Genomic DNA, 23,549 nt, shown 5'->3' on the forward strand with positions numbered 1-23,549 from the left:
ATGAGTAAGGTCTTATTAGAAGAGTTGTACCAAATGAGAATTCATGAGTCACCTGAAGAGGTATATGGAGGCTGCCATATTTATTTACTTTAAACAATACCAGTTGCCTGGCAGGGAAAAATGAACCCTCATTGGTGCTCATGTTAAGCTTAGAAATAAGACTATAGCTGGATATTTGGGTGCCGGAGTTGCCTCAGCAAAAATGGCGGCAATGGAGTTCTGCTTTTGTGTAGTGGCAGCGGGAACAGTAGTACACCGAAGTTTGGCTACACTGAACTCTGGGCTTTTTGAATAACTGGCTGGCTGTGGTACGGTTAATTACCGGGCCTTCACACAATTGAAGTGTAACAGTCAGTCCACCAGAGCAATCGCAGGACCCATTCAGTTGTCGCATATGCAGACCACCACACTCCAAAGCTCTTAATTTCTGAATAGTAGCTTAACTTTATTCAGATATTTTTAATCATGCAGTGTAATGACAAACCAGGGAATAAACTGGCAAGAAGATGGTTACCATAACTGAAATCCAGGTGTTTAAGCCATTAAAAACGTTATTAAAAAATTGGCAACAGACAATGGCCTTAGGCTGTTTTGGGCTTTTTGTCTGTCCTCAAGCCAGAAAATTTGCTCTTGGGCTGGTTGCCTAGACATGTATTTAATGGCTTAAACCTCTGTGTTATAGCTTCCATGGTAATCTAGCCATTGGATCCAGTGGAATTGAGCACTGTTGGGTGTATTTTGGGTTATAATTTATGTTAAATATCTACTTGTCAGTTTATTTTGTCACTACACTGCATGAATAAAATCTGAATAAAGTTAAGCTACTGTTAGAAGATAAGAGGTTTGGTGTGTGCTGAACTGTAGTATCTGGATCACACACCTGAAACAAGCTGGCAGGTAATCCAGTCAGACTTCAGTCAGAAACACCTCATCTGCATGCTTATTCGGGGTCTATAGGGGCCCATACACTGATCGATTTCAGCCACCGATCGATTCAATGGAATCGATCGGAAATCTATTCTATCAAATTAGCAAATCGATCAATTTGTGGCTGATTTTGATTGATTTTCAGCAGATTTGATCTATCTGACTGGGTGGAAAATCTAGGTCGATCTGCTGGCAGCTGATCGATGGCCCATAGAGTTTCATTGGATCTAATAATCCAATAATGCATTTAAATCGATTTCATTCTGAAATCTATTGGAAATCTGTTCCTAGTGTGTGGCGCACAGATAGATTCCTGTCAGAGGCGACTTGACAGGCATCTGACAGAAATCTATCTGATGGTCGAATCTGCTGCAAATATGTAAGTGCATGGCCATAGGTAAAAAGGAAGAGGATCCGCAGGACTGCAAGGCAATTGGTATATAGCCTCCAAATCCCTCTTAAGGGGCCCATACACTTATACTATTCCCCGCCGATATACAGCAGATTTGATCACTGCGCAACGATTGCACAGATTCGATCACAAACGCTGACCAAAAGATCGATTTCTGTCCGAAATCGATCGTTTCCGTCGATCTGTCCGCGCGGAAGATTTCGCTCTATCCCCGGCAGGTCAGGAGTGCATCGATAGCGGAGTTCGAATGTCCGACAACCGATGCTAGTGGAAATACATTACCTGTTCCGCTGGCGCGTGTCCCCGCTGTCTCTTCTCCGAAAGGCTCCGGCTGGCTTCACTTCCTGTCGGACGAAGTTTAATTAAACATTAGAGCGCCCTCTACTGTTTAAACTTCCCCCGACAGGAAGTAAAGGGAAGCTGGAGCCCTGGAGCAGAGCGCGGAGAAGAGACAGCGGACTCGCGCCCGCCGGATCAGGTAATGTATTGGGGGGGGGGGGGGGGGGGGGCGGCGGCAGCTCCACAGATTGTGAATCGGTTTCATAGTGAAATCGATTCAAAATCTGTTTGCAGTGTAGACCGCCAATAGATCCCTCTTTGATCAAATTCAATCACAGAGGGATCTATCTGCTGGTCAATCTGGGGGCAATCGTCCAGTGTATGGCAGCCTTTAGATCAGGTGTCCTTTAACCACTTTCACTGCTGAGGAATTTGCTATGTACTGGGCTGCTTCTTTTGTTTGATATAAAATAGTTCTAATTTCATTCAAGTTCGTGTTAGATCCCAAATTCCATTTTCAATAGTTTAACTTCTAAATTAGTTTTTTTGTTTGAAAATATTCAAATCTTTACCCTTGCATATTTCTAAAGAGACTACAAAACTTATTGTAAATGAATGTTACACAGGCTTGGCTATACTGTACAATGCTTTTGTAAGCAAAGTAATATGTGTCAGCACTTGATATTCTAAGGTATAATGCCATTTTCTTGTTTGCCATAGCAGTGTTTATTACCGCCTTGGAACTTTGCTCGATATGTGTTTGTGTTGTCATTTCTTCACAAAGTGCTGCTGATTCTTTGAGCACAGCATCTGTCTTGTAAGCAATAACCTGTGCATTTTTCTTTGAGGTCATGGGGAGATTATCTGTCACTCTCCTCCAAGCCTCTCTCGCTGTGCTTTCAAGTAATTATTTTAGGTCCTTGGTCTCGCTTGGTGTTATGTTCCAATTTATTCTGGGAGCTGAGCCAAAAGCAAAGGGTCCAATCATCACAGGTGTAAACATAGCTTTCAGCTGCTGCTTTCTTCGTGCTGCGTATCTCGCTGTTCATGTAAATACAGCATCATATAGAAGTGCTGCCCTTAAAACAACCATGTTATTGTAGGAAGACTAATGCTTTGAATTAAGACAGGGTGAGTTCCTGGATTCCACATGGAAGAAATGTTTAATTAAAACCGGTTTTTAATGCCTGTAATAGAGATCAGTCATGGACTGTGCTTGACCATAGAACACAATGATCTTTTGGAAGATTATTGAAGGATAGCTGGGAAATTAAGCTTGTAATTAAAACTAGGAAGGTTTGATTGAGGACATCTCACTTTCATTTTATAATCCTTTTAAGTAGCCATCATCTTTTTATAGTAATGCAATAGATTCAGTCCAGAATGCTAGCACTGGGTATATGTTCCTACCTTGGCATTTTTAGCATCCATATGTTACAAAAGTTTTTTTTTTTTAATGCTTATGAAACGCGGCTTGCAATGGTTTACTTGTAGATTGTATAGGTTTTATCTGCAGCTATTCAAGCATAATTATAAGGACATGGTCCGGTAACCCGTAGCAACCAACCAGAATTAAAATATTGCAGTTATTTGAAAAAGCCCTAGCTGCTGTTAGGCGTAGTATTGTTGCACTGCCTCACTGCTCAATGAAAAAAAGTATTTTTAGAAGAGTTGTATTAAAATAAAAAATGAGTCACCTGAAGAGAGGTATATGGAGGCTGCCATATTTTTTTCATTTTAAAAATACAAGTTGCCTCGGAGGGGAAAAAGGAGAAATGGGCATAATCTCAGAAGCGGAAAATTGGGTGCTGCCATAGGAGCCCATGTAAAAATGACCGGCTGCTGCAAAAATTTGTGCTCCGGAGATGCTCAAGCAAAATAGCGGCATTGAAATTCTGCTACTATGTGAAGGAACCCTCTGCACAAAAATAGCGGCCACCAAAGGTACCAAAGGAAAATAACAGTAGTGGCGATCTGCTACTACGTAGCAGAACACTCAGCACCAACAGAGGATGCGTGGTAACGAGTGGCTATATCGCTGGGAGTAGTAGTGCACTGAGGTTTGGCTACACTGTCGCCAAACTTTGGGCGTTGAGTTAATTACCGGGTAATGTTTTATTGATTGGGAGGAGCTTAGTTGTAGGGGTGCTTAGTTAGTGTTGGGGGATGTTAGTGTTATGCGCAGATAGGAAAGGGTTAGAAAAATGTGTGTATAATGGATATTGTACTTTTCGGGATAGTAGAATATCTGTAATTATACAAATGGTTTACGATTTGTACAAACTGATGCTCATTTTTCCTTGTGCCTTTATTGCATGTACTGACCTGGCAGCCATGTTTTATTTCTGACTATTGCAGTAGTGTCTGAATGACGCACCTGAAACAAGCATGTATCTAGTCAGACATCAATCTGTGCAACTGATCAGCATTGCCTGTTCAGGGTCTATGGCTAAAAGTATTAAAAAGGTTCAGCAGGACAGCCAGACTATCTGATTGTTTACAAGGAAATAAATGTCAGCCTCCATATGGAGTTCCTCTCACTTCAGGTGTGCTTTTAAACAGCCAAAGAAAGTTCAGCACGGCTCCTAAATGCAGTACTCTTTATTTGAAAAATATGTAAAAAGTACCTTTAAAACATGTAAAAAAATAGACACAATATACTGTATAGAGGTATATCAAGACATCTACTGTGTAGGATGGTGTATTCCTAATTAACCTCTGTCAGAAAAAAATGACTTGATAGTCACATTATCACTCTGCAAAAAAGGTTTGAAATGTGTATAGTATAAAGGTTAAATATGACTCATTTTATTGCACTCACTTTTTTGTTACCCAATATCCACATAATGGAAAAGAACTGGCAAAGCTCCAGTTAACATTGTTCTGGCCCCTACTTTGAGCAGCACTTGCTGTACTATCATTATCATATGCAATGTGAATTGTGACTGGTTGGCACTGACGGATGTCTCAAGGTAAGTAAGTGTATTCTTGCACTGTTCCTAGGAATTTCTACAGTGATCTCCCGACAAGTCATCAAGTGAATATGATGCACATGTGAATATGTTTCACTTTTTTTTTTTTTTTTTTTTCCACTGCAGTGACCATCGCCTGCATACTGGAAAAATGATGTATGCAGTTGTGAGTGCACCGGACAACCCATAAATACTGCTAATCTTCTCTAAGAAAAACTTTTATGCCCTGATTCATATAACTAGCTCTGAGATCCGTAGCATGATTTAGTGGTTGGGTCACACATGGTCACTCTTACAATAATCATACAAAATGTAGTTGAGCCTTATGCAGTCCCAAGTCGCTAAAGTAGTAACTGTTCATTTATTAGTTAATAGTAATTCAGTGTCGAATAATTTGGAAAATGTGTACAGCAATATACATGTTTAATGGTTGCAATAGACGTCTCATTGAGGGAATTTGTATAGAACGTGGACTTTACAGATTTATTAGCATATTAAATCTATTGATAGTGTTTATGGCCAACCTTACTATATGATTTGAACTCTTCACAAACCTTCAAACCTATATATTTAATGTTACAGCTGGCCTAATGAAGGGTATCTAGCCAAGGCACATTTTCTGATTAAGGATAACAGTCTTGATTCAGTGATGAATGTTCTCCTGCCAATATGCCTGCATTTTATGTAGTCAAAGTATAAACAATAATTGTACTCCTTTTTTTTTTCTATCCTTTCTTTTTTTGGGGAACAGAGAAGAGAGTGAAAGTGTATTGACTTTGAAAGGTCTTACACCTACTGGGATGCTGCCGAGTGGGGTCCTCTCTGGAGGAAAACCATCTATCCAGAGCGGTAAGGAAGTCCTATTGTATATTATTGTGAAATACATCTCTCCAAATTTATATTGCTAGAGCAGTACTATCATCGCTAGTCTATGAAGAGTATGTGCCAGACTGAGAAAGCAAAACATGATGGCGAGAGATACAATGTAGAAATCAGTCCTTTCTATTCTGCAATATGGTTATTGGAACTTAATTTGGCCACTGGATGGACAATTTCTGGACATAAGGTAATGTATTAATTATCAAGCACAACATCATAACTTGTCGTTTAAAAAAAAAAATGTTTTGCCATATGGACATTGTAACTACTGCAAAAATGGAGATCAAAACCACATTTGAGCTGAAATTCAAAATTTTGAAGAAAAGGTTTCCTAGCAAAAGTGAACTTTTGCAAGTTATGTATTCTAGGTAAGCATTACTCAAACGTTTTGTAAGCAATTAAGAAAAGTCCTAGAACTTGGGTTACCAGGTTTATTGGCATTGTGGACCTGGGTGATGCAGGTTCTAATGCACTTCATTAACTGAACTATCTGGTTAATCTCGAAAAAAAAATTACACCCTGCTTGGATTTCTGTGTGTACCTGAGGCTTCCATCATCTGTAAACCATAAAAGCCCCCCCTGAACACGAAATTGATCAAGGCAAATTCTAACAGCTATTGTTAGTTAGTGTAAATTATAAGCAGTACCTCTGGAAATGGATTCTGTGCTATCCATGCACGCATAAAACCCTAAGAGCCCGTTATTTCCCGTTACCAGAGTTTGGGTCTTTCCACCCTCTACCTGTGACCAGGGATGCTCTCACGAGTAATAACAAGTGTTTAGTTGTGTTGCAAGCCTCACTGCTCGCTCTTCCTCCTTCAAGCCAGAAGGAGGAAGTGCATGGTGGTGAGGCTTGCAACGCGACCAATAGGATGCGTGCAAGCTATTTGGAGCTCAGGGAGGACACGCTCTTGTTTGTAAATAGCTCCTTCACTCCCTGCTGCACACCTGAGCTAATTAACGCTTATTTGAATAACAAATTTGATTGCTTACGCATTCATTATTACTCATGAGAGCATCCCTGCCTGTGACTGCAGGGTTCACCTACTTATGTAGACACATGGTTTCTACTTAAGTGCTGGGGTTTTGGGATCTGCAGTCTGGCACCTTGTTTTTTTTTTTTTGTTTTTTACCTTGTCACATGGTCAGACCTGATAGATGATTCTGTTTCAAATACCATTAGTCAATGAAAAAGGTTTTCTGTTGACCACTGCAAGTACGTACACTGTAATATCTGGATTGATATTAGAATTACACATACCATCCCTATAGTTGGTGCTGCAGGAGAACTCTGTGTAGCAATCAATCTCATGCTGTTCCTTTCTCTGCCCACCTGATGAAAATGTACTGCTCAATCACCCTTTTGATTGACAATCTGTCTGAAATCAGTTGGACATTTACAGATTGGAAATCTAATGTGTTGGAGTGATTAGATCTCTGATCGATTTGAATGTGATCAGATCCGTCAGAATTATTGATCTGTGCGCAGCCAACTAAACTCCTTGTTGACACAGTTTATTTCTAATAAACTGACGTTTAACGTGGCAATTGAGAACAAGGACTTACATTTTTTTTTACCTCAAGAAATGAATTTGCTTGTCACCTTAGAGCTAGCATTTCAGGAGGTCAACTGTGCTGTCTTCCATATTTTTTTTATTGTAGTAAGAAAGCTACATGTGCACAGTAACGTTAACATTGCACTTGGGACTTATCTATGTGGGAAATGTACATTTTTAGACTTTTTTTTTTAAATAAATGTGCAGTTGGGAATATTTGTCATCTTTGTGCAATATTATATCATCATTATTCCGGCGATATACATAACAATACTAGAATACCAATCGGCAAATCGTGAGACACTGGGGATCTTGAGAAAGACTGTTTATTATGCACATCCTTCTAACCTTATATTTGCTCATTAAAATGCACATTTTCGTGATTCTGGAAAAATGTGCCAGTTATTACAAATTAAATTAATAAACCTATAAGCTTCTGTATTTATCCATGTGCTTTAAACCACCCTATGGAATTATCTACAAGAGAACAGTAAGTTAATTGTTTGGTTTATTATGTTTTAAGTGAAGTTAGTAAAGCAAAAGCAGTTATGTATATTGTAATTGCATACCTTATAGAACAGATTTAAACCTCTTATTACATTTTACACAGCAGCATATCACTTTTTCCAGTATCTTAATTTGAGACAAGTTAAGAAATTCATTGTTAAAACATTTTTTGATAACGCAAACGTGGAATAAGGAAGTCTCAGAACCTTAAAGAAACTCTGTAATCTAAAAAAGTCCCTTGGGGATACTTACCTCAGGAGGGTGAAGCCTCAGGGTCCCATCCCTGTAGCTGCAGGCAATACAGCGCTGGCTCCCGCGAAGCCTCCCGCAATCTTCCCCCGACAAGCCTAGTAAGGCTTGATTTATTTACTTCCCCGGGATCCAGCGCAGTAGCGGCTCTTCCTTCGGGTAAGGTGGAAATACCCAAACCCGATCGCTCTACTTGCGCCTCGGCAGTAGAGTGGGTCGATCGGATTCGGCTAGTCTGGCCTTACCAGAATGAAAAGCCGCTAGTACGCCTGCGCTGGATCCCGGAGAGGTAAATATTTACATCACCGGACTTCAGGGGATTTGGGCAGGCTAAGGTAGGCACGGAGGAGGTCGGGGGAAGCCTACTTGGGATCCAGAGGCTTCCCCCTCCCGAGGTAAGTATCCCCCAGAGGGATTTATTTTTATTACAGGATTGCTTTAAGTTTACAGTGATCCACTACAGATTAACTTTAACCTTCCTGGCGGTATGATTATTTCCAGATATGTTTTCCACAAGCTTTCAGACCCTAAAAATCATACCACTTGATAGATCAAGCCCTTCACATTCCACACCTTTGATGGATCCACTCAGGATTACTGCTCTGAGCTGCAGATTTCCATCCCGAGCCCGACTCGGGGTTACCGCTAAGGAGGTTAAGACTGTATGGCATGTAGCCTTACCAGCTGTTAACACCTCAGTATTCCGCAATGTCCAAAGATTATCTGACAGTTGGTCCAATACTAAGCTTACCCATATTAAGTGGCCTTTACTTGCTCACTGCATCTATGACATGGCTGGGGGGAAGAGGGTATAGAAAAAGCCATGGGTCTGGGTGGGATGGGCAAGAGCAGGATAGGAAACAGTCTTTGGCTCTAACCCTGCTAATGACAGTGGTGAGCGCTGCTGAGTTGGCAAGAATGGGGAATATGCAGCCTTGCCACTAATTGTTTCTAGTGACCAACCACAAGGTTGCTTTAAATCTCAGACATGATCCTTTTTGACCACAGCACTCTTGACAGACAGACACTAATGGTGCCCATACACGGTACAATGAAATGAATCGGTTTTTTTTTATCAAAAAAATAATAATTATCCCGTTTTTTCAATAAAAATCTGATGGGACATGTTGGAAAAATCTGTACATTCAATCTAATGGAATAATCAAACGGAATTATCTGATTGGAAAAATTGTATCATGTATGAGCACCATTAGAGTAGATGGACTAATTTGTCCAGAGCTATGATATCTTCTTATCCTCAGTATAGCTTCTGTGTATCAGATGCCACTATAGTCCTTTGTATTGGCTTACTCAAAGTCACCACATGAGTACACGTGGTATAATCCTTGTGTTTTCTAAAGGAGATCAGCTGTATCTTTGATCAACCCCTTTGCTACCTATTTGTCTAAGCAATTCTATGCCTATGTTGAAATCTTATGAATTTTATAGCACCGGATGATGGTGAGTGTACATGAATGCTGGTATGTAACTTGCACTTAAAGGGATACTGTAGGGGGTTCGGGGGAAAATGAGTTGAAGTTACCCGGGGCTTCTAATGGTCCCCCGCAGACATCCTGTGCCAGCGCAGCCACTCCCCAATGCTCCGGCCCCGCCTCCAGTTCACTTCTGGAATTTCAGACTTTAAAGTCTGAAAACCACTGCGCCTGCGTTGCCGTGTCCTCCCTTCCCCTGATGTCACCAGGAGCGCACGGCGCAGGTACAGACCATACTGGGACTGCGCAGTAGGCTCCTGATGACATCAGCGGGAGCGAGGACACGGCAACGCAGGCACAGTGGTTTTCAGGCTTTAAAGTCTGAAATTCCAGAAGTGAACCGGAGGCGGGGCCGGATCATTGGTGAGTGGCTGTGTGGGCACAGGATGTCTGTGGAGGACCATTAGAAGCTCTGGGTAACTTCAACTCCTTTTCCCCCAACCCCCCTACAGTATCCCTTTAAATCTGAGAGTGTACTTTGTGAAAAAGTGGACCTGAAGCCACTGATGAGTTGATTTCCAGTGAATGTCACTCTCATATGGTGTCCGGTGGAGTACTTATAAACAAGCCAGAAGTTGGGATGTCCTGCTACTTTGGCACAGTAATGTCAGGGTTTCCAATGTCTACAGACCATTTTAAAGCACTCACAGCACTCATTTATGTTGAGCTATTAGCTGAAAAGGTTATTTTTGTCATTTTATTCTTCTATGGCTTTGAGTGCTCAAGTGTTGAAAGTAAGGTCTTCCAATTTGGGATCACTAACTTAAATTAAGCTAGCTATGAGACAAATCTGGATTCTAGCATTCTTGACCTGGCTGTTATTTCTAACTCCCTGGCTTCAGTATTGACTCAGAAGGATGGAGTCAGAGTAAGGCAGCAATCTGTATTTCCTACTTTTGAGTCAGCCATTCAGAAAATATTGTGGTCAAGAATGAGTAGCAGGGCTCTAGTATTTCAGAATGTGTGATCAGCCATAGCAACCTCCATGATATTTTTCCATCATGCACACATTCTAGTAAACCCTGACCCTCACAGTTCTATAGAATGCAATAGTATTTACTGTACTTTAGGTGTGTATTTATTATTATTATTATTATTTATAAAGCGGCAACATATTCCATGGCGCTGTACAATGTAAGAAAACAAGGGATACATAATGATACAGACAATGATATACATCAAATATGAACGCTGATACAAGATACAGCACTGCTGATTACAATTTGATTTAACATGATGACTAAAAATGTATAAATGTCTAACAGAGTGCAAGCAATTAAATTAATTACATTCCATGACACAAAAGGGTGAGAGCCCTGCCCTTGCGAGCTTACAATCTAAAGGAATGGGGTGGAAAGAGGTTTTTGAGTGCCAGTAAGTCATGACCAGTGCCAAGCCGAAAGCTGCTGTGACTGGGAGTCGAACTGGTGTCACCAGCTCTGCTCTGTCTGCAGCTCGCACCCTTAGTCACCGAGCCACTTCTCCTGTGTCATAATGCAAGTCTGGTTGTATTTAGTATCTCTTTAATGCACTGCCACCATGGCTCTAGAGAATACACATCAAATCTCTGCAGAGTACCAAATCTCAAGGAACCTTTAAAGGGGAACTGTAACGTCAAAACGTCCCCTGGGGGGTACTCACCTCGGGTGGGGGAAGCCTCCGGATCCTAATGAGGCTTCCCACGCCGTCCTCCGTCCCTCAGGGGTCGCGCTGCAGTGGTGACGTCAATATTTACCTTCCCGGCTTCTGCGCAGGCGCTCTGATGGCTGTCGGCTCAGAAGTAGGCGGAAATACCCGATCGCCGTCAGGTCTGCTCTACTGCGCAGGTGCAAGTTTCCGGCACCTGCGCAGTAGAGCGGACCCGACGGAGATCGGGTATTTCCGAGCCGAAAGCAGCCACAGCGCCCCCGCTGGAGCCAGCAAAGGTAAATATTGAATCTACAGTCGGGTCTGTCGCCGGCTGTTCGGAGGGCTGCAGCAAGACCCCCGTGGGACAGAGGACGGCGTGGGAAGCCTCATTAGGATCCGGAGGCTTCCCCCACCCGAGGTGAGTACGCCCCAGGGGAGGTTCTTGATGTTACAGAGGCTCTTTAACAAGCTTTTAAAAACTATTCACACTATTGGAGCACTCTGCTTTCCCTTCCCTTGGTTTCCATTGTCTATACCCACAGATCCAGACAGGGCAGGATTTACAGCTCAGGAGCCTACAGGCACAGAAGCTCTGGCGCCCTAAGCCTCGCCCATCAGCACAAGCCACACCTCCAAGTTACACCCCTTTTTACTCAAGCTAATGTAGATACTACCCAAGACAAGTAAAGAATACCAACAATATGCAGATTTTGCCAATGGCATGCAGAATTTTACCAAAGATAGGCTACTACCAGCAACAAGCAGATAACAGTAATACAAATCACAAGGAAGTAATACTAATAACACACAGTTTCTAATTACAGGCAGGCACTGAGTAGATAGTGAGACGCTGCAGTGGTATTTGATTGGTTAAATTTAAATCAGTAAGGTCTTTTTGAGACGGGAGGCTGAACAGCGTGCTTGCCAGGGTGGTAGTGATCGGTCAGTCCAAGTGACAGGCCCCACCTCTACATTGGTGCATTGATCCCCTCCTCCCAGCCAATGACCTTTTATCAGGTCAGGTGACAGCTGGACAGAGCTGCGATATCGCCCTATGGAAACACTGGGAAGCATCACAGGATTGCCTCAGCAGGGGACACTACTGTCTGTTGTAGTCTCTGCTAGAAAAAGGAGGGGGGAGGATCAAGTCTGCATTAGCAATCAGTCACTTACTCTGTCTGCTTAAAAACTGTCACTTGTCTGTCACTTACTTTGTGGGTTTCTCCCTCTCTCTGGTCTGTGTCCGGCTGTCGCAGCAAGTCAGTCTCATTCACTCTCCAGGGGGCACTGTGTCACACACTGCTGTCTGTGACTGTCACAATGTCACACACGTGTGCAGACATCTTCAAGCCCCCAATAGTATACACAGGGGGCGGGGCTGTAACTATACAGTGCAGGCCAGGGCTATCTCCTACAGTCCTACCTACAGGGCTGTTTCATCCGCCCCCCCCCCCCCCCTCCCTTCCCGCCTGTCACCTGAAAACAGATTCTGGTTGGCTGTTGGCAGCTTTAATGGACAGGAGAGGGGTCAGTGGGGCGGAGCTTTTTGCCTACCACCTGTGCTGCTGCTGGATCCGGCCTCCTCTCTATCTTCTTCCATCACGCCTCTGGGCACAGCCAGGCAGGCTAATTTCGCCGGTAAGTCCCTCCGCATCTTCTTAGCAGCCCACATGGTTAGCCACACTCCCAGCCCCAGGACTCCAGCCAACAGAGAGGAACAATCGCGCCGCCTATGCACGCAGCCTGCTGTTTGCTTGCAGCGCTGCGTGCAGGCATTAACACGGTGGGCGGGGAGAGCGGCACGCAATGACAGACTGTGTGCGTGTATCACTAGCCGCCCGCCCCCTCACTAGTTGCGGCCGCGGCTGCCGGATCATGGTGCCGGGAGGAGGCAGAGGGCGGCACTGGCATAAGTGTTGCGTTTTGTAGGGGTTAAAGGGACATGAATTAACCCCGCCTTTGGCCAATCGGGCGCCCCTAGGCACGTGCCTAGAGTGCCTTATGGTAAATCCGGCCCTGGATCCAGAGCAGCACCACTTTAGTGTGCAAAAAGTTTTTTTCATAGTCCCTGTCTGGGACTACCCCTACAAGCCTGAGTCCACAATGTTTGGAGTGCAGAGCACACATTTTTACACATGTACAATAAAGACTCCCGGTACTTTGGCATTATACCATCTACCAAATTTGACTGCCCCCTTTTTAAAAGATACTTACCCCACTTTGAAAATCTACATATTGTTGGATAGCTGAGAATCTTGGCTTTCATTTGTTTATGCCCTGTGTTGTCACAATGCCCTGTTCCTGAGTTAGGGGCTGTTGAACGAAGGGTGTCCCCTGTGCATGGCTGCCATCAGTACTAATCTGGCAACTCGAGTTAACAACCCGAAGACCAGCGAGGATGCTAGTGTAATGTAGATTTTGAATAAAAAGATGTCTGGGAGTAACTAGGTCCGAGCCCGGAGCCCAGCAAATAAAGCAAGGGAACAATGGCTCCAGTAAAGTGAGGAAATCACTTTAAAAGGAGTGGGCATCCCTTATTCAACACCCCCTAACTCAGGAACAATGTGACGCACTGATGTGTGGCACAGCCTTTCGACTTCCTGACAATAGGATTTCCAGATATTAATCTTTTAAAGAGGGAGTAGTCAAATTTGGTAGATGGTATAATACACAATTCCTCAACTCTCTAATACTTTGTTTCTTTTAGTCATAATTTTATTATTGTTAATGCAATAATGGTTATTGCATAATACTATTAAGATGAAACGTGCAGTAAAAACAATACAGCATATTTGGACAAACAAGAGGTACAGGTAGCATGCGGTATAACCTACCTTGTGAAATATTCACATAGATAATTAACAAGATACATGCAGCAATAAAAAAGAAACCTTAACAGACCTGCAGTGTAATGAATTTGCTATATTTGATATATATATATATATATATATATATATATATATATATATATATATATATTTATATTAAATATATATATATATATATATATATATATTACACAATTTAAGCTTTTAATGTGTAAACTGAATTCTATGTTAGGAAACTGGCAATGTAAATGCTGTACCTAAGCCATGGAGTGCAGTATTTATAGCAGCTCCCTGCTTTGTAATTAAGTGGAAGGTTGGGCACAGTGGAAGACATATGAATAAGGATAAAGGAAAAGTTGAAAGATGTAATAGCTGCTTTTGTTTTACCCCCTGTCAATTTCCCAAAACTACAGTATTCTCCACTCCCATCAACATTACATTTTTGTGGTTAATTCTACAGGTGGTTATTCGTTACTGCTGACTCTATTAACCTCCCTAGCGTTCAATTCCCCAGGATTTCTGTGCAAAAAGTGGTTCAATTAATTTTCAAGAATTTTTTATTTTGTAATCAATAAATGTTTTAATATTGAATTCAATACAGGTTGTCTTGAATTCAATACAAAAAATAAAAATTGCCGCCAAATGTTAATGTCGCTGCGTGGCCCTCAATCGCCAGGGGAATATGTAATCGCAGAGGGAGAAGCAAATCTGCCGAGGGACATGGAATAAGACACTGGGGAAGCTATCAAACGTACACAAGGGATCATCATGCCAATGGTGAGTATAGGTTAGCCAGACATGGCTACCCCACTATAGGTTAGCCAGGTATAGATGCTGCAGTATGGGTAGCCAGGTATAGGTACCACTGTATTGGTTACCCATGTATAGATGCCACAGTATAGGTAGCCAGGTATAACTGTCCCCATTATAGCTAGCCAGCTACAGGTGTAACAGTATAGGTTAGCCAGGAATAAGTGTCCCAGTGTAGTTAGGCAGCTATAAGGTCTGCAGTATAGTTAGCCAGGAATAGTCTCCCCAGTAGGCAGCTATAGGGTCTGCAGTATAGTTAGCCAGGAATAGTCTCCCCAGTAGGCAGCTATAAGGTCTGCAGTATAGTTAGCCAGGAATAGTCTCCCCAGTAGGCAGCTATAGGGTCTGCAGTATAGTTAGCCAGGAATAGTCTCCCCAGTAGGCAGCTATAGGGTCTGCAGTACAGTTAGCCATGCCACCAATAGTTTCCCCAGTATAGTACAGGCAGGAAGCTATCCAGATTCCCCCCTTCTTTGTTTTCAGCTTATGGTTACTGTTTTGCTTATTCTGTCCCCTCTTTGCACATTTCTGGGTCCCATAGTGGTGAAAGCTCTGACCCCCCTCCCTCTCTCCCTTACGATACAGCTATCCAGATCCCCCCCCCTCCCTCCTGATCTTCTGGTGGCTCCCTCCTGATCCCCAGGCAGCGCTGTGAGCAGAGACTAGGGAGTTTTACTCACTGAGGCTCTCTCCAGCGGTGATCCCCAATTCTCATCCGCTGTACAGCCCCGGGCTACTGTATACAGTATTGGGGACGTGGCTTGATGACGTCAGGAGGGAGGGGGAATCTGGATAGCTGTATCGGAAGGGGGGGGGGTCAGAAAGAGGGGGATCGGAGCTGGCAGGTGTATCAGGAAGGAGGACAGAAGGGAGCGGGATACACATCCGCAACACTGCTCTGCCCCGCCGGCTCTTTGGGCTTCTCTGAGACTGATGGATGCAGTTTCACACACTGTGGATAGCTCAGATCGCTACCCTGAATGTCCTGACAGGCATCCATCAGTCCCAGGGAAGTCCACAGATGCAGAAAAAGCAGAGTCGGCGGCGCAGAGCAGCTAGAAATCTCCCTGTCTGCATTGACGAGCCTGACTCGTCCATACCAGTTTCAACATTTTTTTTGTCCATACCACTAGGGGGGAGGGGGGGGTATGTGCAGTGCCAAGCACACAAATGACTAGGCTGTGTTCCTTTTTTTTTTTTTTTTTTTTTTTTCTTTGCCTGAAAAAATTTTGTGAAAATACACAGATCATGATGCTGGATTTAATAAAAATACTTTCATGGGGAAGAAAAAAAAATTCTCTCTCTCTCGTTTTTTTTTTTCTCTTTACGATAAAATGTATTAGGGGTTAAAATCACCCTGTTTACTGAGGTGGGCATGACAGTGTGGTTACCTTTTTTATAAATAGGAATTAGCATGCAAGGCAAATTGGGCCCATTCTCCCTTAGCAAGATTTTCATGAATCAGCGGCCAGAATTTAGCTTTTTATATTGGAGTTAATGGCACCATGTTTTGTGGTTAATTGCAAAGCACCCTTAAAGCCTCATACACATGAGACACAAATGTCTGCAGTTGCAAGCAGACGAGACAAATCAGCGACATTTCGTCGCCAGGTCTCTCTGTGCGACAGCTGTACACGCGTAGCACAGAGGGACAGAGATGTGGCGGAAGCTGTCTGCGGAGGTTTCGTCCCCCCGCCGGATGTTCCCTTCACTGCCTGTTGTCTAGTCCCTAGTCCGTATACACACATCGGTACGCGCGGCGGACTAGGGACGGTTCTTGTGGCAGAAGTTGCCGGCAATTGAACCGTTCAATCGCCGAGCACCAGAGGGACCTGGCGACAGTTCGTGGCCTCATCCACACATGCGAACTGTCGCACAGACAGGCGCACGCCACGTGTAACAAGCTACAGCCCCGTGTGTATGGGCCTTAAGGATTGAATTGAACATTGGAGAGAAGGGAATAGGAATGTGATGGGATGGAACATCACAGTAAGCCTGCCTCTTCGTCTGAAAATTTGGCTTTAGCAGAAAGTCTTTTCCTAGGAGTGATTACAGGGACCAAGGGGATCCTGGAGCAGACCAGCGCTATGTGGATCCAGCATGAACATACCTTTGTGCTTACCCTGGGTAGCTTTGCCTGAGATCGGGTATCTTTTAAGTTCGATATTACCTCCTTTTTACTTACTCTGTACTAATCTTTCACTTGCTAGGTACAGAAAGTTTATTTTGTAATTAACCTATGAAAACACCTGTGAGGAAACTCTGAAAGAAAGCCTGTTGAATTAAGGTTATGGGAGCTTATAACTGCTTGGTAAATGAACTAAAAAATAAAACCTAGCCTTGCAAGTGACTTGTTAGAGAAAGTGGTTCATAGGCCAATAAAGTTGTGACATTTGAAAGTGACTGTTGCTGTGTGGCTGAAAAACAAAAATCTGTTCTGTTTGAGGACTTGCCACTTTATAGTTCCATGAACGTTCGTTATTGTCGTTCACCATTTGACCATTAAATTGATTTATTGTATATTTGTTATGTTTTCTCTTAAAAAGTATTTCTCTGTTAATAATGCAAGTATGAAATGTTTTTTCCTCTTTGATAGAAGTGGTTTGGTTAAACTATGGTATAGTTAAGAAACTCTTGGTCTTAAATATCTTGTTTTTATACATCTAACCGTTCCAAAATGGAAAACAAGCTGGCAAATAATAATAGCTAAGCTCAGCCTTTGTGTAGCATTTATGTTGTCTTTTGTGCCAAACCAATCTAGCACTTACTGTAACATGAGTTCACCTGCTCCTTTGCTGCTCACTGACTTGTTCATAAGAGTTGAAATCCTCTGCTCATTTTTCTCATCCATTTTGCTACCCTTTCTTCTCTTTAGCTACTGTTGAGGCTATAGAGGCCGAAGAAGGTAATTGGCAAGCCCCCTTTCTGTTGCCTTTGCAGCAGACAAGGGTCCTCCTGGGTGTATCATTTTGCTGTAGCTTGTAAACAGTGTGTGGGTGTTGGGCTAACGATTGTGGCTAAGTATTAACCAAATGTGCTTGCTTTAAAGGGGAAAATATTACTACATCTGCTGTATTCAGTATAGTAAATATATTTTTGTGACAACAGTAAATATTTAATCAAGGCCGTATAGAACTAAGAAGGTGTTAAAATACACCTAATCGTTTTATGAAACATGTTCTTTTTCAAACACATTACTGTTACGTTTCAACGGTCTTTCATAAAAAGATACATGGAGCTGTAGCTTTCATAAAAAGATACATGGAGCTGTAGCTTTCATAAAAAGATACATGTAGCGTATTAGCTGTACGCTAATTGCATCTTCTATAATGTACAGTACATTGTTCTGTTTCCTACACTGATGCATGAACTTATTTTTTACAAAACATGAATAAGCAAAGTACCAGTTAGTCTGCACTGTCAGTACCATTACAGACAGTTGATTTCACCGAATAATGGTGAACTTTGTTTACACCCTTTGCTTAAAGGGAACCTGATGGGCTATTTTTATCTGTCACTTTAAAAACTCCCATCTGGTTTTAGAGATTGCTATTGCTAACTTCTGTAGGAGGCAGAAGTCCTTCGGCAGATAAATCACTGTGTGTGATCCTGCAAAGATGAGTGCCAATTAAGTTGCAATCTTATGTGAGTTTAGACATATTTATTTGCATTACACCAAAACACTTGGGTACATTTGTTTTTCTGTTCTTAGCCACAAATGTTCCCCTTTAAAACAATGTTTCAGTTGTATTTTATTCTTGTACCTATGCTAATGTTTTTCATCCACTCTAAATTGGAGGTCCTTGATTAGTTTCCTCCAGGCATAAGATCTTCGATATGGTAAATGGAAATTTTTGAAACCCATTTGCAAGAAAAAATACAACTGTTCTCTAAATAGCAGCACATCGAGCTGTTATTTATGTTGGAATTGTCTATTCCTTTCAGCAAAATCTAATTTGCAGTGTGCATTGTTGTTGCCAGTCTGGCTGTTTTGTGTGATTTCCGTGACTCTGTGTTGTGTGTAGTATAATGGTGTAAATTCCTAACACTTTCTGGGCCTCATTTACTAAACGGCAGTAAGACAGTTATAGTAAGAAAAATTATTATAGCAAAAAATATATACATATCAGTATAATTATTTCTTTTTTTTATTTCAAGAACTACAAAACTAGAACTTGAATTATAATTTAGCACTCAATTTTATACTTTTGAATGTCATTTTAAAATGTAATCATATTAACGAACCAAGGCAAATTAACATTAATGCATTTCTATGAACACCAGTTCATGCAGTATGTGTTGGGATACTTGTCTCTCCAACAACTCATTTCAACACATCAAAAATGGTACCACTCTTCTTTATAATTGATAAAATGTCGATGTTGCACATGAAAATTGAAACTGGATTATAATAGTACTTGACTGTATAGGGTTTGGATTTCAAGGGACTCATTCCATATATTTTATTTTGAAAAATAAATATACCACATTTGATAAATGGCAAATACAAAATGTTAACAGTTTTATATTTAACTGAAAACATTTTGTCAATTTGCTATTACATTTTTCTCATCTAAGAATACTTCTGTATATATTTATACATTATAGGATTTATTTCCTGAAAATTATCCCAGCCCTTACCAGTAGTATTTATTTTGTGGATTACGGCCGTGTAGTCAAGTGGTCCCTGTATATAAACGCACATAGCACACCAAATCACTGGCCAGTTTAGCATTTTCACTTAGTTATTATATATATATATATATATTGATATAAACCCAAAAGGCCCATTGCTGTCTTCTTGAAATCCCATTTGTGGGATTTTCAAATGTAGGACCAACTTTCTTGTTTCAAATTTACAGCTACCATTTGGAAATTTAAATGTAATTGTAATTTATAAAAACGTATAATGCTTAGCAAAATCCATTCCATGTCTAATTTTATTATTTTTATTTCATTTTCAATTTTTGAAACTGAAAACAAAATGTTGGTCTTCATTTGCTTTATTTTTCTTGAATATTATCTTTTGTATTTTGTTAAACTGAGAGGCAGTATGATGAGCTTTGACATGGCCTTTGCTTTATTTCCATCCCTTCCCTTCCATGCTTCCTAACCCAATCTAACTACTGTTTTGCCTTCACCTTAACATAAGATGTATAAAACAGTCGGGTCATTCATTTTTTTTTCTTTTATCTAGCATAGGGAAATTGTCCACTGGAGTTCATCTCAAATAGAAAATATGTATTAATGTTTTATCATCTCCTTTCTTTTGTCGTGTTTTATAGACACTACGTTTGAGAGTGAAAAGTACAAAAAAAAAATATATTCCTGAAGTAAATATAAATTCAAATTAAATGTTTTTTTCCTCCCAAAAAGCTGAGGAACTAAGATTATTTTTCCGATCAATGTGACACCTGGTTGTATCAGAATTATTCATAAGTCCGTTTTTATGGATGGAGATGAAAGCAACATTTTAGATTGTGTGATAAAGTATTTAAATACATGTAATTCACTATCACATATGTACTATAAACATAGCATTAATACTGGTATGCATGCTGACGGGTTTTGTGTTTTACTTCCCATAGGTGTACACATTTTTCTTTTAAATCTATTATGGTATATTTTCTAGCAGTTCTATAGACCCACACAAAAACACTGGAGAGCCGCTCCATTAGTCTGTACCATGCCATTGTGTTCACCATAATTTCTGAAAAAATGTGGGGTAGTGTCTTATCACAAAATGGTCTTAAATCCTTTATCGGTTTCCGATTTCTGATTTATTTATTTTAAAAAGTTGATTTTGAATGTAGGTACATTTTTACTCAAAGCAGCTTGACATCACTATGACGTGTGATGATTGTTAAAGAATTTGCTATGAACGATTTCCTATTTGCTCCATTGTAGTTCTAGAATAATGGATAGCACTTACCTGTTTTTATAGCTGAACTTAGATCTGGTGTTCTCTGAATTTGTCTTGTGGAGCACATAAAGATGCATATCATCTTTAGTATTCAGATGACATATTTTTACCTTATAATTATTAAGCAAAGTGATTTGCTTGTCAAATAGAAAAAAATGGCCAATTCAGAAGAGATATTTTTTACAGAATGATATAGTTTACAATTGAAAAGAAAGAAAAAAGAGTTCCCATTTAGTGTCCACTTTAATGGTTGTTAGTACTGGAGTTTTTTTTTATTGTGTTTTAACCCTAAAAAAATAGTGCACAGTAACCTGTTTCTGTGTAATTGGAAAATATTGCAACAGGAATTGTTTATCGATTGTACAGTTAACCAAAGGTAACCAAACCTGTGATTTTATTGAGGAATAACGAAGGTTTTTTCAAATTGTGTACAGGAAAAAAAAATGAAAGGAATCCTTGAATGAGTTGAACTCAAATGGATAGCACCGTATTTTACTTTATTTTGGTGGCATTATGTTTGTTCTTTTAATTTTTCAGTCCAGTGTTTTCCCACTCCATATCATGTAAAATATTATTTTATAAGTTTTTATATGGTTTTTTTTTCTTGTTTTACTGTGTTAAATATGTTTAACACCTCTGACCTTTTTCATGTAGCAATCAAAGGATTCTCACCACAGCATAAGATCACTAGCTTTGAAGAAGCCAAGGGCTTGGACCGCATTAACGAAAGGATGCCACCTCGTCGAGATGCCTCTCCTTCAGATGCCAATCTTAACTCCATCAACAAGGCTATTTCTTCAGAGACCAATGGCACTGATAGCAATGGCAGCAACAGCAGCAATATTCAGTGACCACTTCCTGTCCATTGATATGTTTTTTTTTTGTAGCTGCAAAGCATGATGGGATTGCTGCATATCAGCAAATGGGTGATCTTAATTTGAGTAAATGCTCTTGGGGTTGGTGTTGCATAATTCAGTTTACAATGTCATCTAAAGAGAGATACTGTGATCTATTTTAGTGGGGGCTCTGGCCTTGTCTGGAAATGCCTATAAATGCTTGTAGGAACTATACACATATAGCTGACCTATATAGAACATATTTTCCAATGACATTGGGATCGTTTAGTTAGATTACTGAAAGGCCTTCTTTTAGTTACTGAACATACAAGTACATATTTGTCTAATTTCTTACTAACTATTGTATGTTTACATTTGCAGTTAAAATCTACAAATAGACATTAAACATTTTTAACATAATGTACAAACTAAAATAAGGACTATTTATTGACAATGTTTTGTTACTCTTGTTAGATTTGCTCACTGTTATCCCAGTTATTCATATCTCTGTTGAAGAGGTTTGCAGCACATATCTATTTCAATGAATTGCATGCCCCTTCAACAGAGTATGGGTTACCCAAACCATGATTTGGGGCAGTCTTAATGCCTCTGGTGCTGGGACACGGACTTCAGTGCATTGCTTTAGCATGAAAGAGGACAAACGGAAAGGGAAATGTAAGAATGTTATAAAATTTGTTAAAAGATGCCAAAAAGGAAAGTTTAATTTTGTACAGATTATGCTTACCTCAGGTTACATTATTGTGCTTGAATGCCCTTCTTATTACAGAACACATAGCTTACTTATTTGGCAGTGAATTTTCTTTTTTTTTTTCTTAAGCAAAACTGGAATAATGATAACCATTCTATTTTTTTGCTGTTCTATCTAAGGTTTTTTGGTAAATAAAGTATTGGTTGTGGCTTGCTGAATTTTAATATTTATGAGTGGTGCATTTTTAAGTATAGTGAACAAGACACCATATTAAGTGCAGTGAAAAGCATCTATATTCTGTAAAAATCCGCCTATGCATGTTTTTTTGAAAAGAGAAAATGGCTGTATAGGCCTGTACGGGACTGTAATGCGCTTAGTGGTTGGACTTATACTGGAAATGTATGTATACTGGCATACTTTATATTCTCTTAAAACGCTTAATGCCTTTGAAATTTTGTAATCAAAGAAAAAGCTTTGAAAAAATCTTAAGAGGAGAAAAGAATATTCTTAATGTTTTATAACATACGCTTGTCAGTGCACACATATATATGGCTAGCATGTTTAGCAAGACTTGTGAAAATTAAAATAAGTTTGTGGTTACATGTGAAACTTTAAGTGCATGATAACTGTTAGTGTCATAATAGTTTGGTCATTCTGTTATGTTACGTCATGTGCCACAAATGTGTAATTCTTTTCACTTTTTTCCCTTTATAATATGAGTTACAGATTATTATTGACTCCTATCAATTTAAAATAATACATTTAATTGAATCAAATAAGTCCATGGATATTTTCTAACAATTAAGTGCCCAAGTAATTCACTACAGCCTAAAGCCTTGCCTTTGTAATTTGAATTCTGAAATGTTGGCAAACGAAGCATGCACGTGTAACAATGACAAAAAAAAGCATTTTATATTACTACTCAATAAAATGTGCATGAACTTAAGCATCCGACTGCTTCCTGGTATTTTTCCTTGCAAAATCTCCTATGGAACTGAAATAAATGTGGCATTACTGGAAATAAAACAAAAGTGGAAATTCATTGTGTGTTCATAATCTGTATAAGAACTTAAGTGTTTTTGTTTTTCCCTTTGCAGTGATGGGCCCAGTTCAGGGTTGGATACATTGTATTATGATGAGTGGCAAAACAGCCATTGTATAAATCCCAAGGTTTAACTGCAAGAAAATATTCCCGTTTCATTTATGTAAAGCAGCGATGAGTGAAAATGCCAGTGTTCTTTTCGCATTAATTTTCACAGAAATGTTAAGTTTGACTTTCGAGCGAAAAAGCCATCAAAACTCATTCTTTTAGAAGTTTGATTTTCCACTTTTTTTTAAAGAATCTTCGAGCTAGAAATAAAGTTTTGTGCTTCTTTATGGAAAAATAACTTTTTTTGTGAATTTTTGACCAAATGGTTTCTTTTTACCATTTTGCAAAAATACAATGGCTTTTTTGATGCGAAAATGACATTGGTAAAAATTTGCAAGCAACGCTGATGTAAAGGTTTTTTAGTAGCTAATACAGTGTAACATATGCGTC

At 40.2% G+C, this 23,549-nt stretch overlaps 1 protein-coding gene across 4 annotated transcripts in view; it reads left to right on the forward strand.

Annotated features, from left to right (window-relative positions):
* PPP3CA (protein phosphatase 3 catalytic subunit alpha) overlaps nt 1–22,955 on the forward strand; it is a 338,286-nt gene extending 315,331 nt beyond the window's left edge. For 2 of the 4 annotated variants that reach the window (XM_068231640.1, XM_068231648.1), the window contains 3 exons: nt 5,342–5,439; nt 17,417–17,446; nt 21,119–22,955. In XM_068231640.1, the coding sequence (XP_068087741.1) occupies nt 5,342–5,439; nt 17,417–17,446; nt 21,119–21,315 (325 nt within the window). In that variant the 3' untranslated portion in view covers nt 21,316–22,955. The remainder of the gene's footprint in view (nt 1–5,341; nt 5,440–17,416; nt 17,447–21,118) is intronic. The other 2 variants (XM_068231655.1, XM_068231663.1) reach the window with 1 other exon arrangement.
* Nucleotides 22,956–23,549: the final 594 nt, after the last annotated feature.

The sequence above is a fragment of the Hyperolius riggenbachi genome, chromosome 1 (genome assembly GCF_040937935.1).
Source record: "Hyperolius riggenbachi isolate aHypRig1 chromosome 1, aHypRig1.pri, whole genome shotgun sequence".
Lineage (NCBI taxonomy): Eukaryota > Metazoa > Chordata > Amphibia > Anura > Hyperoliidae > Hyperolius > Hyperolius riggenbachi.